The sequence below is a fragment of the Nerophis ophidion genome, linkage group LG05 (assembly GCF_033978795.1).
Source record: "Nerophis ophidion isolate RoL-2023_Sa linkage group LG05, RoL_Noph_v1.0, whole genome shotgun sequence".
Classification (NCBI taxonomy): Eukaryota; Metazoa; Chordata; class Actinopteri; order Syngnathiformes; family Syngnathidae; genus Nerophis; species Nerophis ophidion.
Window position 1 is genome coordinate 47,586,741 of NC_084615.1, and position 19,422 is coordinate 47,606,162.

At 39.2% G+C, this 19,422-nt stretch overlaps 2 protein-coding genes across 6 annotated transcripts in view; both read right to left on the reverse strand.

The window, feature by feature from the left end:
* The window catches only part of tpd52l1 (tpd52 like 1), a 27,619-nt gene extending 24,360 nt beyond the window's left edge, over positions 1-3,259 (reverse strand). For all 5 annotated transcript variants that reach the window (XM_061901176.1, XM_061901173.1, XM_061901172.1 and 2 more), the window contains exon 1: positions 3,102-3,259. In XM_061901176.1, coding sequence (XP_061757160.1) covers positions 3,102-3,120 — 19 coding nt within the window. In that variant the 5' untranslated portion in view covers positions 3,121-3,259. The remainder of the gene's footprint in view (positions 1-3,101) is intronic.
* A 2,655-nt stretch (positions 3,260-5,914) lies between these two features.
* Positions 5,915-19,422, reverse strand: part of rnf217 (ring finger protein 217) — a 29,739-nt gene continuing 16,231 nt past the window's right edge. Inside the window, exons 6-7 of the mRNA XM_061901182.1 lie at positions 15,355-15,426; positions 5,915-9,921 (exon numbers count right to left, since the gene is read on the reverse strand). Coding sequence (XP_061757166.1) covers positions 9,839-9,921; positions 15,355-15,426 — 155 coding nt within the window. The 3' untranslated portion in view covers positions 5,915-9,838. The remainder of the gene's footprint in view (positions 9,922-15,354; positions 15,427-19,422) is intronic.

A 19,422-nucleotide genomic window follows, 5' to 3' on the forward strand; every position in this document is an offset into this window, starting at 1 on the left:
TTTAGTTTCATTCTGCATAGCCTTCCCTAAGCTTCAATACCTTTTTTTAGGGGCACTCACCTTTTGTTTATTTTTTGTTTAAGCATTAGATACCTTTTTTAAACTGCACACTGCCTCCCGCTGTTTCCGACATCAACAAAGCAATTAACTACCTGCTGCCACCTACTGATATGGAAGAGTATAACGTTGTAAGTCTGCCGATCTCCAGACAGTACAGACACTCAACAATGGCACATTACTTGCGGATTATAATTACTGGTTTGCAAAAAATATTTTTAATCGTAATCTTTTATGTAAAAGCGCTTTGGGTATCGTTTCAGATACAAAAATGTAAAAGTACCACTGATAGTCAGTAACACACACACCAGGTGTGGTGAAATTACCCTCTGCATTTGACCCATCTCCTTGTTCCACCCCAGTGGTTCTCAAATGGGGGTACACGTACCCCTGGGGGTACTTGAAGGTATACCAAGGGGTACGTGAGATTTTTCAAAAATATTCTAAAAATAGCAACATTTTAAAAATCCTTTTTAAAATATTTATTGAATAATACTTCAACAAAATATGAATGTAAGTTCATAAACTGTGAAAAGAAATGCAACAATGCAATATTCAGTGTTGACAGCTAGATTTTTTGTAGACATGTTCCATAAATATTGATGTTAAAGGGGAACATTATCACAATTTCAGAAGGGTTAAACCAATAAAAATCAGTTCCCAGTGGCTTATTTTATTTTTCTGAGTTTTTATTTTTATTTTACCCGTCCCGGAATATCCCTAAAAAAAGCTTTGAAGTGCTTGATTTTCGCTATTTGCAAAACCACTGTCCATTTTCCTGTGACGCCACATAGCGATGCCAATACAAACAGATGGATACCACAGCAAGATATAGCGACATTAGCTCGGATTCAGACTCGGATTTCAGCGGTTTAAGCGATTCAACAGATTTCGCATGTATTGAAACGGATGGTTGGAGTATGTAGGCAGATAGCGAAAACGAAATTGAAGAAGAATCTGAAGCTATTGAGCGAATAGCTATTGACGCTATTCGGCCATGCACGTCTGCCTTATTAGCATCGCCGGTAAAATGTGCGGACCAAACGATCATGACTTTTGCATTGACACTGGAGCAACTTAAATCCGTCGATTGATAAGTGTTTGTTTCGCATTAAATGTGGGTGGAAGGAAACTCTGGATGTAAATATAGTTTCAAATGTACATACAGCTGGCCTAAATAGCATGTTAGCATCGATTAGCTGGCAGTCATGCCGCGACCAAATATGTCTGATTAGCACATAAGTTAACAAGATCAACAAAACTCACCTTTGTGATTTTGTTTACTTTATCGTTGGGAATGCATCTGATTTGAGTATTGCAAGATATCCAGACATTCTTGCCATCTCTGTGCCATCTGTGTCGTAGTTCCGCCGTTAAAAACCCAACGAGGGACTTTCGCATCTCTTGACACTGGAGCAACTTAAATCTGTCGATTGGTATGTGTTTGTTTGGCATTAAATGTGGGTGGAGGGAAAGGTTGGATGCAAATATAGCTACAAATGAGGCATAATGCTGCAATATGTACATACAGCTAGACTAAATAGCATGTTAGCATCGATTAGCATGCCATGCTAATCAATGCACATTCTACGTAAATCAACTTGAATCCGTCCCTGATCGTGTTGTTACACCCTCCGACAACACACCGACGAGGCATAATGTCTCCACGGTACCGGAAAACAGTAAAAAAAAACGGAAAATAACAGAGCTGATTTGACTTGCTGCGTGTAATGTGGTGGAGAAAATGGCGTTGACTACTTAGGTGACGTCACGTTCTGACGTCATCGCTCCGAGAGCGATAAATTGAAAGGCGTTTAATTCGCCAAAATTCACCCATTTAGAGTTCGGAAATCGGTTAAAAAAATATATGGTCTTTTTTCTGAAACATCAATGTATATATTTGACGCTTACATAGGTCTGGTGATAATGTTCCCCTTTAAAGATTTCTTTTTTTGTGAAGAAATGTTTATAATTAATTTCATGAATCCAGATGGATCTCTATTACAATCCCCAAAGAGGGCACTTTAAGTTGATGATTACTTCTATGTGTAGAAATCTTTATTTATAATTGAATCACTTGTTTATTTTTCAACAAGTTTTTAGTTATTTTTATATCTTTTTTTCCCATATAGTTCAAGAAAGACCACTACGAATGAGCAATTTTTTGCGCTGTTATACAATTTAATAAATCAGAAATTGATGACATAGTGCTGTATTTTACTTCTTTATCTCTTTTTTTTTTTTCAACCAAAAATGCTTTGCTCTGATTAGGGGGTACTTGAATTAAAACAAATGTTCACAGGGGGTACATCACTGAAAAAAGGTTAAGAACCACTGTTCCACCCCCTGGGAGGTGAGGGGAGCAGTGAGCAGCAGCGGTGGCTGTGCTCGGGAATCCTTTTGGTGATTTAACCCCCAATTCCAACCCTTGATGCTGAGTGCCAAGCAGGGAGGTAATATGTACCATTTTTATAGTCTTTGGTGTGACTCGGCCGGGGTTTGAACTCACGACCTTCCAGTCTCAGGGCGGACACTCTAACCACATGGCCACTGAGCTAAAAAGCAACCCAAATAGCATCAAAAATAATTTTCAACAATTTATTTATCTATTAGAAATGCACGCATTGTTTCTTAAGACAAGCATCAATTCCTTCGTTGAGAAAAAGGCCTTCATTATGAATTAGGAGACAAAACTAGACATATTAAACCCTGGAAACGCTATCCAATTCCAGGCTTATGGAATAAACGACAAAAAAGTAGTCACCGTGTTGCAACGTCACTTCAGGTTACCTGTGCTTCGAGAAACGTATGGAACCAGTTTATCTGGACTAACTCAAAAGTTATTAGGCAAAGAAAAATAGCCATTTAAGTGACCGCACACACTGGCCACAATTGTCCACTGTCAAAGAGGAAATATAGTCCTACTTTTTAGTGGACATCTTGACAAGGTGCGGTCATGCTCTGCAGCCAAGGTATGAATAGCAAGTTCTACTGAAAAAAGCCGGGTATGAATGGAACAATGAAACGTAAAAACATCGACTGACCTTGTTGTCTGGTCTCCATTGTTAAGTAGTAGTCCCACGGAGACACGTCACGGCGAGTGTAGCCGCTTGGCAGGTCGCCGGAGTAGTTAGTAGTTCAGTTGGTCTTCTCGCCTTTGCTGTCGCAGGCTATGAGGGCGGGTCTTACTTTGTGCTACAGCCAATGAGAGCGTGCACCGCTGCACCTTTCGTTCGGCTTACTTCCGGTCATGTTTGACTGACAGGAGGTCCGATATTTGCTTGCTTTGTTCACATATTTTTATTGTTATGGTAATATGAAAAAACAACACCAACGGATAAATTTAGGAGAACATATTTAACAAATAAAACTCTATATTTGTCCCAAATTAAAATATTTGTAAAACACTTGTGCGGATCAAGGGGATTTGATTGGATGTTAATTACGACTCTTAAACTTGTGTTCGCCCACGGTAGAGGTCTTGGACAACTTAGAGCAGGGGTGTCAAACGTACGGCCCGAGAGCCAGTTCAAGCCCACGAACAAGTTTTATCCGATCCATGGGAAGAGTTTTGTTAAGCATAAAAATTTACCTTAAATGTTTGAATGAAAAAAACTGCTGTTCTAAAAGTGTCCACTGGATGTCGCAGTAGCAATTTTTTGGATCTTTGTAGATGCTACATGTAGAGCAGTGGTTCTTAATCTGGGTTTGATCGAACCCTAGGGGTTTGGTGAGTCGAGCTCAGGGGTTCGGCGGAGGTCAAGACGCACCCGACTCATCGAGTAAAAACAAACTTCTCCCTATCGGCTTATTGCGGATACGGCAACAGCAGAAGTCACATTGATTTGCAGGTGTGTAATTTGTTGTGGGTTTATGCACTGTTTTGGTTTTGTTCTTTGAACAAGGTGATATTCATGCACGGTTTATTTTGTGCACCAGTAAAAAAACATTGTAACACTTTAGTATGGGGAACATATTCACCATTAATTAGTTGCTTATTAACATGCAAATTAGTAACATATTGGCTCTTAACTAGTCATTATTAAGTACTTATTAATGCCTTATTTGGCATGGCCTTATTATAACCCTAACCCTCTAACCCTAACCCTAACCAAGCAACTCTAAATTCAGTCTTTGTTACTTAAAATATGTTCCCCTAGTGTCCAAAAAAACTCTAAATTAAGTATTTGTTACATAGAATAGTGTCCAAAAAAACTCTAAATTAAGTATTTGTTACATAGAATATGTTCCCCATACTAAAGGGTTACCAAAAACATTTAACTGTCTTGAATTTGAAAAAAAAATACCAAATTTTATTTTTCACTAAAGGAGGGTTCGGTGAATACGCATATGAAACAGGTGGGGTTCGGTACCTCCAACAAGGTTAAGAACCACTGATGTAGAGGCAGGGATGTTTCACACGTGTCACCTGGGATAGTGGGTGTGGCTACCAGTGTGTGGGCGGAGAGTGTGTGGGGCTGAATGATTGCTGAAAGACTAATCGACTAATGCTGCGATGCGGAGGTGACTTGTCCAGGGTTTACCCCACCTTCTGCCCAATTGTAGCTGAGATAGGCACCAACGCCCCCCCGCGACCCCAAAGGGAATAAGTAGTAGAAAAGGATGGATGGATAATGGACTAATGCACCTGCCTGTGAATTGTTTGACTTGTATGGAGAGAGTGAGCCAGGGTGCCGTTACTTCTGTTGACCGCAAATCAATCTACATGTAATGTATTATTGTATTTATCCATCCATCCATTTTCCTACCGCTTATTCCCTTTGGGGTTGCGGGGGGCGCTGGAGCCTATCTCAGCTACAGTCGGGCGGAAGGCAGGGTACACCCTGGACAAGTCGCTACCTCATCGCAGGGCCAACACAGATAGACAACATTCACTCACATTCACACACTAGGGCCAATTTAGTGTTGCCAATCAACCTATCCCCAGGTGCATGTCTTTAGAAGTGGGAGGAAGCCGGAGTACCCGGAGGGAACCCACGCAGTCCCAGGGAGGACATGCAAACTCCACACAGAAAGATCACGAGCACAGGATTGAACCCAGGACTACTCAGGACCTTTGTATTGTGAGGCAGACACACTTACCCCTCTTCCACCATGTTGCCCCGTTATTGTATTTACTCAAAGGGAAAATAAATCACCCTCAAAACGCCAGCAATGACTTCATGTTGCATCCTTGGACCCAGTGTGTCAGACAGAGCCCTGCTTGCCACTCTCAATGACTAATTAGTTTCTGATAGTCACACAACACTACATATGTACAAAATAAATCACATGATGTTAGTACATCAGTCAAGGAAAATTATCAAACTATATAAATAACATTGTTTAATTTGATTTTGATATTTTTTTTTATCTTGATTGAAAATTAACACCAATGAGTTGACTGATGAATGTCATCGCATAATTTATTCAGAAAAAATAAATAACGACAAATATTTTATTAACCGCTACATATCTATGTGTAAAAAAAAAAAACCCCAACAACATTATGATTTGTACATTTGTGCTTAAACAAAGAAAACAATCTGAAGTTGTCTTTATTTTTAAGTTATCTTGTCGTGATTTTACCAGTCCGGCCCACTTGGGAGTAGATTTTACACCCCTGACATAGACTTAGACAAACTTGATTGATCCACAATGGAAATTGTTCCTAAATTCTTTACCAAACAAATGATTTAAAAATGGATGCACTCTTAACAGGCTAACACCGATCTTGCAGTTTTGCGCCGTCCTCGGAGTGGCGTGTTTTCAACAGCTTGAAGCAGGAACCCTAAGACATGTGGTCCGCGACATCCCCCTGTTGACAGTAAACTGCAATCACAAGAGTACACACAAAACGAGTGACAAACTTCACTTTATTAGTTCTCCATCCACATTTCAAACACTCTTCAGCACACCCCAAATTAGAGGAAGAAAGTGTCCAATGTGTAGTATCCTGACCACAATCTAGTACGTTTACATTCATCTACTTGGAAGTGTCCAGGTTCCTGTAACGTGCATGTCAATAATATGTGCAAAAGTACAATTATACATACTTGGGTTGCAGCTGGGACCATGGATTGTATTAATAGAGTCAGCACAACTGAATGCTATGAATATTCAAATTTACCCTGTGAAGTGAATAATAGTCAATATTAACCCTATATTTAATAATGGTGTCACATGATCAACAAATTGATGCCTTGCATCAGTGTTGGGGGCTATAAGGCACACTTGAAACATTATGTAACTAAAATCGGTCAAAAGGTAACATCCAGCCAATAGAAACCAGCAGCCTTCATTCAAATTGACATGACACTGAACTTATTCCTATAAAAAAAAGGTCTGATAAACAGCATGAGGGCCACAATGGGAAATGACACAAATATCAACAAAACAGGAATTATGGGAATAATGTACAAAAAATTGTCTTATTTTTTCAAACGAAATTACGAGATAAACAGAAAAATGATACAAGATTAAAGTCATAGTATGAGCGTAGACAAACTTTAATCGTAATGTAACCAGAGATCCTTGTAACTTTTTATTCATATTACAAATACTGTTTAATCTTGTGATGTCAGAATGTTTTTGTAACTTGATAACTTTACCTTGGCTTTATTCCCTCATAACTTTATCTCCTAAAATTATGACTATTTTTTATGAAAATACTATGACTATATTATTGAAAGATCACAACTCAGTTTTACTGCTCAGTGGCCTAGTAGTTAGAGTGTCCGCCCTGAGATGGGTAGGTTGATAGTTCAAACCCCAGCCGAGTCATACCAAAGACTGCAAAAATGGGAGCCATTACCTCCCTGCTTGACACTCAGCATCAAGGGTCGGAATTGGGGGTTAAATCAACAAAAAATTATTCCCGGGCGCGTCCACTGCTGCTGCTCACTGCTCTCCTCACCTCCCAGGGGGTGAGGGTGATGGGTCAAATGCAGAGGATAATCTCACCACACCTAGTGTGTGTGAAACAATCATTGGTACTTTAACTTTAACTATTACAACTTTCCGCCCCCTGAATATTATAACTTTATTTTCGTAACATGCCAAGGTTATTGAAGGACTGCATCATTATATTCAAATGTATTTTTTACCGATTAGTTAATTGATTTTTTTTTAACTCAACTTACTTATTTTTGTCACATTTGACCTTATTCTTTGTATCACAACTTTTTTCCATTGTTACCAACTTTTCTTCTCGAAAAATGTGGACTACAATATCAGGAATTTATTCTTGCAACCACCTTTTTTCCTTCTAATAATATTACGACTATATTATTGTAACACAAATAATTTTGTAACAATACGACTATATATTATCGCAAGTCTGCAACTACATTTTAGTATTTAAACTTTTTTTCTCGTAAGATTACAACTTTATTAAAATATTGCATCTCTTTATTCCAACATATTTTTCCTGATCTGACCTACCATTAATTATCAAATATTTTTCTCACATTCCAAGTTATTCTTTGTATTACAAAATAATTCTTGCAACATGACAACATTATTCCATCGTTACCTCGCAAAAAAGACTATTTTGTAACAAACCTTTCCCCCCCGTAATATTACGACTATATTCTTGTAAAACCACTACCTCTTTTGTAACATTCTGACTATATTATCCCAAGATAACAAATCTATTTTAACATAAGTACCTTTTGAACCCGACTATTACAACTTTATTAAAGGATTGCATCTTTTTTGTAACATATTTCTCCCGAATGTTTTACTTAAAGGGGCAATATTATGTAAAAGTAACTTTTCCTACCTATTGATATCTGTTTTTGTGTATTTGGGATCTGCTTAAGTCTCGTTAATTTTAAAACAGAGAAATTGTAAGAAACAATTTTGCCTTCCTTTCTTCATACTTCCTCTTAACAAGCCGTTTGGAATTTTCCCACTTTGTGCCGTTTTTAACACCGGTGACATCAGCGGACATATTCATATATGGTATATTTACTCGAAGAGCTATGCGCGACTCCGCCATTGTAGTCCGCACTGTAGTCAACGAGTTCTTTCTTTTTCTCTACCCTCTTGTGGGGCAGACTGGCTCGTACATGCACATGCATCCTCAGCTATTGCCGTTTCTAATGCAAAGTAGCGTATAGTCTTAAATTATATCTGTCAGCAGACTCCATGTGGAAGCGCTAAAAACTACAACACGGCTGGCGGGGAGAAGATGCAGTCAAAGTGGAGGCATGTAAAACACCACCCACAAAATGGCATATCCTGAAGAGAAAACGGCTTGAAAACTTTCTCTAGACATAATCCATGCAGGATTTTGACCAAAGAACCACTATTACATGATATGCAGAACACTTGAAAGTGTTTTAAATGGAGAAAAAAAATCACAATATAATACATTTAACATTAAACTATTTTATCAGAATCCATACGTATTCTTTGTATTACAACTTAATTTCTTTGCAACGTGACTTTCTTAACACATTTGTCACATTCTTTATTCCAACATAACCAACTTTTACTCTTGTAATATCAGGACTTTATTCTTGTAACCAACCTTTATTCCCGTAACATTAACACTTTACAACATACTCATTGCATTACAACTTAATATTGCAATATGAATAATTTGTTTCAACACTATAATACATTTTTTGGGGAACCCGTCCATCCATTTTCTATCGCTTATTCCCTTTGGGATCGCGGGGGGCGCTGGTGCCTATCTCAGCTACAATCGGGCGGAAGGCGGAGTACACCCTGGACAAGTCGCCACCTCATCGCAGGGCCAACACAGATGGACAGACAACATTCACACACTAGGGCTAATTTAGTGTTGCCAATCAACCTATCCCCAGGTGCAGTCTTTGGAATATTACCTTTTTTTTTTTTAGCAGTTTTGTAATTTCTCATACTATCTCGACTTCATTCGAACATTTCTTCATCATTTTCCGATTCGTTTCCTTTGTATCATGTCTCTTTCACCACTTTGCGGCACTGTTTTAATAAAAATCATAAAACATCGGGAACAACATTTTTATAGCTTTTTTTCAGTGTGGCCCTCATATTCTTGGGCACATTTAGCCTTTTCTACACGGAAGTCAATAGTGAATACCGTGGAATTTTATTTCCTCCATATTTCACACACGCGTTTCCAAATATAGAGCGGTGGATTTTCATGTTTGAGGACAATGGCGTGTTCAGCGAGACAGACATGACGTCTTTTATGTTACTAGAATGTGTTAAAGTGTGTGGCTTGATAGGGAAGGTTAAAAGCTTCCAGCATTCTTTGGCAATAAGAAAAAACATTTGGACATGAGCATCCTGCTACAGATAAGTAAAAGTAAAACGGGAGCAGATTTAGCGCAACACATTTAGGCAGGTTTGTTTTGGCACAACACGACAGGCCGACACCTTGGTTTTGTTTTTGATGAGGATGCACACGTGCTGACATGCAGGGTGTGGGCATGCACACTTACACACACACAGTAGTTTCAACTGTTGCATAAATTACTGTTCACTATAATGTGGATATTTTTGTTCCTTGTCATACCTCCAGTCTTCTCTCCGGGGTGCTCATTTCTTCTCAACACAGTCCCACCTCATCCAAATGTCAGCCAATCGTAGATCAATCGTGCAGGTGGCAACAAACCTGATTCTCCTCAGTTTGATTAAATGAATGTCAAGCGTGGATTTGGGAAAAAAAAGTGCAAAAGTGCAATATCCCATTCCTGGTCTTGTTTGTGAGTGGTGGTCCAGGGAACTTGGATGACCCTGAAGAGATGCTCCTGTGGTGCACCCGGCGTCAGGCAGTCGAAAAAGATATAGCTGTAAAGCGCTGCTTCTTTCTCTTCTTGCACACATAGTAGATGGGAAACCCTATCACACCTGCAAACATGAACAGCTGGCTAAGAACATATAGGAAACATACAATAAATGCTCCTATTACTGCATATGCTCAATTACCACAGAGTCTGGGTACTACAAAAGCAAATAACCGCCAGGGACTTTAACAATAGGGGTGTGCAATCTCACCATTTTATTATGATTCAATTACCACTCAATTGTCAAACAATTATCACGATTATGGATGTTACTTTTTTCCCCCAGACAGGGTTTGTTTTGAACAAGGTAGTCCATATTTATAGGCGTTCATTAAATAAAGTAAACAAAACTCAGACATAACGATCCAACACGTCTTAACAAAAAGCTGCTCTAATTACATAAAGCGTAATACGTAAAGTGCTTTCAGAAATTACAAAATGCAATGCTGAAAAGCCAAAGCCAAACTGAAATGCTAACAGGACTTAGCCTGTAACAAAATATGTAAGTCTTAAGTGTATGTCTGCAAAACACTGCCACGCTAACGTTAGCGTGCAAAAGGTTAGCATGCGTGAAAAATCAAAATACTTGACTTTGAGCAATATACCTGAAAAAATTGCTAAAAACCTAATATGTTAATAGATAGTCAGTACTTTATTTTATTGATTCGTTCAGGAGAGTTCCCTCAGGAAAATTTTAATTTAAGTTGAATTTAAAACAGTTAGAATGTGTGACAAAATGGTAAATGAGTTATACTTGTATAAAGCTTTTCTACCTTCAAAAAACTCAAAGCTCTTTGACGCTATTTCCACATTCACCCATTCATACACACATTCACACATTGATAGCGGTAGCTGCCATGCAAGGACCCTAACCACGACCCATCAGGAGCAAGGGTGAAGTGTCTTGCACAAGGACACAACGGACGTGACTAGGATTAGACAGGAAGATGTTTTAAGACTATAGAAATGATTCCAATGGTTAGAATGTGCACTTTTGAGTGACATACAGGTTACTACGGTAACCATAGGAAGTGCTGCTTCATGCAGACGAGGCACGGGCAGAGTGGGTGGGGCAGCAACAAGCCTGAGACCTCCCAAAAGCAAGTGTCATACAGAGTCAGATTTCTACAACAAAGTTGTGCAGAACAGTGATATTATGTTGAAAAAGTTTATATTTAAAATATAATTTTGCCTTTATTTTTTGCCGTGTTTGTTACATCTTTGTTGCTCTTGCTTGATTATGAAAGATGTTGATCCAGATGGTCTGCAGTAGAGAAGCAACTTTCATATATTCTCAATATTCAGTGTTTTATTGTTCATAGTTAGTATTGAAAATCCCACATTGTGTATTTTCATGTACATTTTTAGTGTCTTTTTCAGTAAAGTACTAAACAGACCACCTCAAAAACGGAAATGAACTCCTAAGTTTTTTTTTTACTGACTTAAATGACAGTTACAATGTACAAACCCTGTTTCAATATGACTTGGGAAATTGTGTTAGATGTAAATATAAACAGAATACAATGATTTGTAAATCATTTTCAACCCATATTCAGATGAATTTGCTACAAAAACAACATAAAAGCGTTACTAAAACGGCCTTCTTTCATCTCCGTAACATCGCTAAAATTCGCTCCATTCTGTCCACTAAAGACGCTGAGATCATTATCCATGCGTTTGTTACGTCTCGCCTCGACTACTTTAACGTATTATTTTCGGGTCTCCCCATGTCTAGCATTAAAAGATTACAGTTGGTACAAAATGCGGCTGCTAGACTTTTGACAAGAACAAGAAAGTTTGATCACATTACGCCTGTACTGGCTCACCTGCACTGGCTTCCTGTGCACTTAAGATGTGACTTTAAGGTTTTACTACTTACGTATAAAATACTACACGGTCTAGCTCCATCTTATCTTGCCGATTGTATTGTACCATATGTCCCGGCAAGAAATCTGCGTTCAAAGGACTCCGGCTTATTAGTGATTCCCAAAGCCCAAAAAAAGTCTGCGGGCTATAGAGCATTTTCCGTTCGGGCTCCAGTACTCTGGAATACCCTCCCGGTAACAGTTCGCGATGCCACCTCAGTAGAAGCATTTAAGTCTCACCTTAAAACTCATTTGTATACTCTAGCCTTTAAATAGACTCCCTTTTTAGACCAGTTGATCTGCCGTTTCTTTTCTTTTTCTTCTATGTCCCACTCTCCCGTGTGGAGGGGGTCCGGTCCGATCCGGTGGCCATACTGCTCGCCTGTGTATCGGCTGGGGATATCTCTGCGCTGCTGGTCCGCCTACGCTTGGGATGGTTTCCTGCTGGCTCCGCTGTGAACGGGACTCTCGCTGCTGTCTCTTGGATCCTCTTTGGACTGGACTCTCGCGACTGTGTTGTATCCATTGTGGATTGAACTTTCACAGTATCATGTTAGACCCGCTCGACATCCATTGCTTTCCTCCTCTCTAAGGTTCTCATAGTCATCATTGTCACTGACGTCCCACTGGGTCATTATTGTCACCAATGTCCCACTGGGTGTGAGTTTTCCTTGCCCTTATGTGGGCCTACCGAGGATGTCGTGGTGGTTTGTGCAGCCCTTTGAGACACTAGTGATTTAGGGCTATATAAGTAAACATTGATTGATTGATTGATTGATATTTGATGTTTAAACTGATAAACATTTTTCTTTTTGCGAAAAATCATTAACTTTAGAATTTGATGCCAGCAACACGTGACAAAGAAGTTGGGAAAGGTGTCTCCCATCAAAAATCTGTGACGCATTATGAAGCGTAAAATACGACAGCGGAGACCCCGGACTGTTGAACGACTAAAGCTCTACATAAAACAAGAATGGAAAAGAAATCCACATTCAAAGCTTCAAAAATTAGTTTCCTCAGTTCCCAAACGTTTATTGAGTGTTGTTAAAAGGTGATATAACACAGTGGACATGCCCTTTCCCAACTACTTTGGCACGTGTTGCAGCCATGAAATTCTAATTTAATTATTATTTGCAATGAAAAATAAAGTTTATGAGTTTGAACATCAAATATCTTGTCTTTGTAGTGCATTCAACTAAATATGGGTTGAAAAGGATTTGCAAATCATTGTATTCCGTTTGTATTTACATCTAACACAATTTCCAAACTCATATGGAAACGGGGTTCGTACATAAAAATATACAATGTGGGAGCGATGAGGCGGCGACTTGTCCTGGGTGTACCCTGCCTTCCGCCTGATTGTAGCTGAGATAGGCTCCGGTGCCGCCCCGCAAACCTGAAGGGAATATGCGGTAGGAAATGGATGGATGGATGGAATAAACCACTAACTATTGAGAATATATGAACGCTGCTCCTCTACTTCCCAGACAACCTTGGTCGAGATCTCTTACAATCTAGCAAAACCAACAAAGATGCAAAAAACATGGAAAAAACACTATTGCAAAAGGTAATATAAGAAACATCCACATAATTGATATAATATCACTGTTCTGCAGAACTTTGCTATAGAAATCTGCCTTTGTATGACACTTGCTGCTCCATAAAAAGCCCGCCCACTCGGTTCGTGCCTCATCTGCATAAAGCAGAGTTCTGCATAGAATGTCACTCAAAAGTACAAATTCTAACCATGGGAATCATTTGCGGTTTGAAAATAGTCAGTGGTCCGCAATAAATTGTAAATTAATTAATTTTACCAATAGTGAGTCTTGCTTTTTGAAGCAGCAAATTTTTCGACACTGAAAGTTTAGGCACTGAATGTTTTTACACTGCATATTCATAAAATTAATTTTAAAACAGTGATTATTTTTCTCAATTAAATTGTCAGCGTAATTGGATGTAAAAAAAAATCAGTTCACAAAATTCAAATGCAAAAAATTCAGTTGCATAAATTCATTGTCAAAAAAAGCTGTCGTAATAAAGACGATAATTAACCTCATTATCATGGTGTTAGTTTATTTCAAACATGCATATACCGCATACCTGGAAAGTGAGTATGTAAATACATATTAGTGACATAAGAATAAATAAAGTTCCCATAAATAAATAGTTAAGTATAGATTCAAATAATGTGATCGGTTTCGCTACTGGCCGACTACATCGCTGTCGGAATCAGCAGCATACAATCCTGATTGGAACCCTTTGGGAAAATAGTTCCTGGAAAATGTGGAATTCCTGTTAAGTGTTTTGAGGAAACAATGGTAGCTTGTGTGTTATGAATAAAGTGAACGTTTTGAAAGTGGAATAGTTTGAATCAGATGAAAAATGTGTGAGGATAAGTCTGACGAAACAAAAGGCTGGAATGATAATTAAAATACTATATGTGTGCATTTAATAATACATGTCCTGATACACCCCTACTCAGTGGCCTAGTGGTTAGAGTGTCTGCCCTGAGATTGGTAGGTCGTGAGTTCAAACCCTACCCGAGTCATACCAAAGACTATAAAAATGGGACCCATTACCTCCCTGCTTGGCACTCAGCATTAAGGGTTGGAATTGGGGGTTAAATCACCAAAAATGATTCCCGGGCGCGGCACCGCTGCTGCCCACTGCTCCCCTCACCTCCCAGAGGGAGATTAAGGGTGATGGGTCAAATGCAGAGAATAATTTCGCCACACCTAGTGTGTGTGTGACAATCATTGGTACTTTACTTTACTTTAAACCCTACCAATTAGGAAAAATACATTGGTATTACCAACTGTGGCTGTAGGCAGCCTCTTAAAAGTTTTTTAATCAACCCCACAATATGGGAGAAGCGACGTGAGAAGTATGAGTTGTCAGCATCAACAGTTTTATCCAGCCATGCACTATAAAATGTTGCTCTTCAGCTGCCGGTGTAAAAACTGCTGAATTGCGGTATTAATACTGACTCGGCAGTGATGATGATGATGATGATGATGATGGATTAGATTTATATCGCGCTTTTCTATTGTTAGATACTCAAAGCGCTCACAGAGAAGTGGGAACCCATCATTCATTCACACCTGGTGGTGGTAAGCTACATCTGTAGCCAAAGCTGCCCTGGGGTAGACTGACGGAAGCGTGGCTGCCAGTTTGCGCCTACGGCCCCTCCGACCACCACCTATCATTCATTCATCATTCATTCACCAGTGTGAGCGGCACCGGGGGAAAGGGTGAAATGTCTTGCCCTTGGACACAACAGCAGTGATTTGGATGTCAATAGGTGGGAAGCGAACCTGCAACCCTCAGGTTTCTGGCACGGCCGCTCTACCCACTACGCCATGCCGCCCCAGTTGGTTCCTTCTGCGCTCTTACAACATTGGTTATGTTGTACAATATACTTTTTCATGAATCACAACTTGGGCAAATACACTTTCTCATGCTCTCTAAATCATGATTCAAGTTAAGTAAATGTGTAGCTGGGACAAAAGAAATAGAACAAAAACTACTTGGCGCTTAATGATTATAGTACATTCCAACCTCGAGCCAATCATCACCCGCCTCCAATAACTCCTTGTTTTCTTCAGATAAATAAAGATGGAGGAATATGTTACCTATGACCAGTGCCAGAGCGCCAAAGACCAGGACCAGTGAGATGACCACTGGAGCGACCAGCACCTTCAGGCCTGAAACAAGAACAACAACAACACATCTTCACTACCAATAAATCAACAAACACATAAAAGACTCAAACAGTGGAACCTCGCAATGTGGAAGTTCAAATTGTCTGAATTTGGGTTAAACCAATCACCACTATAAATACTTTTATTTAGAGGAAATGTTTTAAGGCTTGTGAAGAGTACCATATTTTCCAGGATGTGGGGTGCACCTGTATTTAAGCTGCACCCACCAGACTATACGGTGCATATACAGTCGTGGTCAAAAGTTTACATACACTTGTAAAGAACATAATGTCATGGCTGTCTTGAGTTTCCAATCATTTCTACAACTCTTATTTTTTGTGATAAAGTGATTGGAGCACATACTTGGTCACAAAAACATTCATGAAGTTTGGTTCTTTGACAAATTTATTATGGATCTACTGAAAATGTGACCAAATCTGCTGGGTCAAAAGTATACATACAGCAATGTTAATATTTGGTTACTTGTCCCTTGGCAAGTTTCACTGCAATAAGGCGCTTTTGGTAGCCATCCACAAGCTTCTGGCAAGCTTCTGGTTGCATTTTTGACCACTCCTCTTAACAAAATCGGTGCAGTTCAGCTAAATGTGTAGGTTTTCTGACATGGATTTGTTTCTTCAGGATTGTCCTCCAGAAGGTCTTATCTTTGTCCATGCCATGTCAGATGATACAAAAAAATTATGCTGTTTGGCCACAATACCCAGCAATATGTTTTGAGGAGAAAAGGTGAGGCCTTTAATCCAAGGAACACCATACCTACCGTTAAGCATGGAGGTGGTAGTATTATGCTCTGGGCCTGTTCTGCTGCCAATGAAAAAGGAGGATTACATCCATATTCTTCAAGACAACCTAAAATCATCAGCCCGGAGGTTGGGTCTTGGGCACAGTTGGGTGTTCCAGCAGGACACTAACCCAAAATCCACGTCAAAAATGGCTAAGGAATGGCTACATCAAGCTAGAATTAAGGTTTTAGAATGGCCTTCCCAAAGTCCTGACTCAAACGTGTGGACAATGCTAAAGAAACAATTCCAAGTCAGAAAAAACTTTTTTTTTTTGCTGAACTGCACCAATTTTGTCACAAGACTAGTGGTCAAAAATACAACCAGAAGCTTGCCAGAAGCTTGTGGAAGGCTACCAAAAGCGCCTTATTGCAGTGAAACTTGCAAAGGGACATGTAACCAAATATTAACATTGCTGTATGTATACTTTTATACATTTAGACAATTATGTTCTTTACAAGTGTATGTAAACTATTGATCGCAATTGTATATATTTTCATACAAAATATTTGTAAATGTTTATTTACATACCTTAATAGTTTCCAAACAGTGCCTGTAACACTTCAGTAAAACGGCTGGTCAAACAAAAGAAAATTCATCGTCACGCACCCTCTGGCTGTGGAACTGAGCGCAGCTAAACAAAGTTACTAACTTCATAGTGACGTTTTGTTGAATTTATAAAAATGAAACAATACAAAAAGAAGGCCAACGTAAGTTAATAATACTAACACAAACACTCGTGTTGGCATATTTGCTAATGCTAGCTTGATTTGACTTTTGACATTAAAGGCCTACTGAAACCCACTACTACCGACCACGCAGTCTGATAGTTTATATATCAATGATGAAATATTAACATTGCAACACATGCCAATACAGCGTTTTTAGTTTACTAAATTGCAATTTTAAATTTCCCGCGAGTTTCTTGTTGAAAACGTCGCGGAATGATGACGCGTACGCGTGACATCACAGACTGTAAGGAAATATTAGCGCTGCACCAAACACGGCTAAAAGTCATCTGCTTTAATGGCATAATTACACAGTATTTTGGACATCTGTGTTGCTGAATCTTTTGCAATTTGTTCATTTAATAATGGAGACTATAAAGAACAATGCTGTTGGTGGAAAGCGGTGGATTGCAGCTGTGTTTAGCACCGAGACAGAGCCGGTGTTTCTTTGTTGTTGTGAAGCTTTAACACAGAGCGGTCAAGCGAACATGTTTCTCTAAGTCAACCAGCATGTTTTTGGATGGGGAAATTGTGATATATATCTTACCGGAGACATCATTGGATTATTCGTCGTCCTGCAGCAGCTGTTTAAAAGGCAGCTGTGAGCTTGGCTCCTCGGCTTCTCTCTGAGACACTGGGTGTTCACCGCAGCCACCCGACCTCGAGGTATGTCTTTACAATCTCACTAAAACACTATTAAAACAATAAGTAGATAAGGGATCTTCCAGAATTATCCTAGTATATGTGTCTAATTACATCTGAAATGCTCACATTGCCGCCGCCCGGAGCCGTTGCTTTTTTTTTTCTTTCTAGTCCTTCACTATCAATATCCTAATTCAAAAATCTTTCATCCTTGCTCAAATTAATGGGGATATTGTCGCTTTCTCGGTCCGAATTGCTCTTACTGCTGGTGGCTCCAATTAAAAACAATGTGAATATGTGTGGAGCCCTGCAACTCGTGACGTCACGCACACATACTTCCGGTATAAGCAGGGCTTTCCTATTGGCGACCAAAAGTTGCAAACTTTATTGTCGATGTTCTTTACTAAATCCTTTCAGCAAAAATATGGCAATATCGCAAAATTATCTAGTATGACACATAGAATGGACCTGCTATTCCCGTTTGAATAAGAAAATGTCATTTCAGTAAGCCTTTAAGATAGCATGTACAAATATGGATGAAAACACTCTTACAGACATCACACATGGGACGTTTAGTAAGTATGAATTGTTTTAGTTATATTGTAAAACTTCTAAATGTTGCTTGGAGTCATATATGAAGAATCCTTTTGAGCAGTAACACTACTGACGATTATACGTACAGTTCAAAGCAATAAACAGGAAGTACATTTTCATCCCGCAGGACCTGCAATGAGCCAACGCATCAAAAAGATGGCTCCATAGAAAAAACAATAAAAAACCTTTTATGTGTCGCTGTCCGTCTTATATGAAAACTATGTTGCATACAAAACATGGATGTTAGCGATGAGCAATCCGTAAGATAGCTGCACCATTTCATTAGTTGCAGGGTACAAAGCGTGGGGAAAAAAGAAGCGGTTTACAGTCTGGAAAATATGGTACATAGAATGAAAAAACTAACTTCACTTCCCTGCTGAGCGACAAAGATGTCGCAAGGTCATGTTTGAACATTCCCAATTGTTACAAAAGTGCAAAACGAAGTTAACCACTGTTAAATGTCAAAAATTCAAAGCTGGGAAGATGATTTAGTTGCCATGACGGCTACCGACCGATCAATATCATGGTGTACTAGGGGCTGCATGACCATCCGTCATAAACACTGAGGAGGCACGTTTAGCGTGTGTGTGTGTGTGTGTGTGTGTGTGTGTGTGTGTAAAATACTATTGGTGTCCATTTTGTGTTGAGCTGTTTAAAAACAGCATATCTAATAAACAAACACTCAAGTCCCAGGTTGATTTTAATAAAAACTTTTTAAAATGATTGGTCTCAAAAGGGGAACTGCATTTTTCTTGGAATTATGCCTATCGTTCACAATCCTTATGAGAGACAAAAAGACAAAAGTTTTTTTTTTTTTTTGCATTCAAACACTAAAATGGGCTGGTTCTAGTTGGCTCGCGATGCAGCTGATGGCAGCCATCAATTCTACATCTAAATCACTTTAACAATGCATTCAAAAACCGTCAACAAAACTTAATTTACGTTCCGTAACATGTATGATAACCAAGCTGTAGCAATATTGTTATTGTAAGAGCGAACCCTGAGGAACTCTTTTTTTATCGTAGTAACACATCGGTGTGCTTCTGTGTTGGCCGTAAAAGCTAACTACGGCAAGAGATAAGCTCGCTTCTACATCAACACGAAATGCGGTTTGAGTTTGTAACGCACAACACTGCGATAGGACACCAATCTGTACTGACTGAAAAAACATGAACAGTCATATTACAGTATCTGTAAAGTTTGTACACAGCTGAACTAGCCAGAGAGTGTATGCAGTT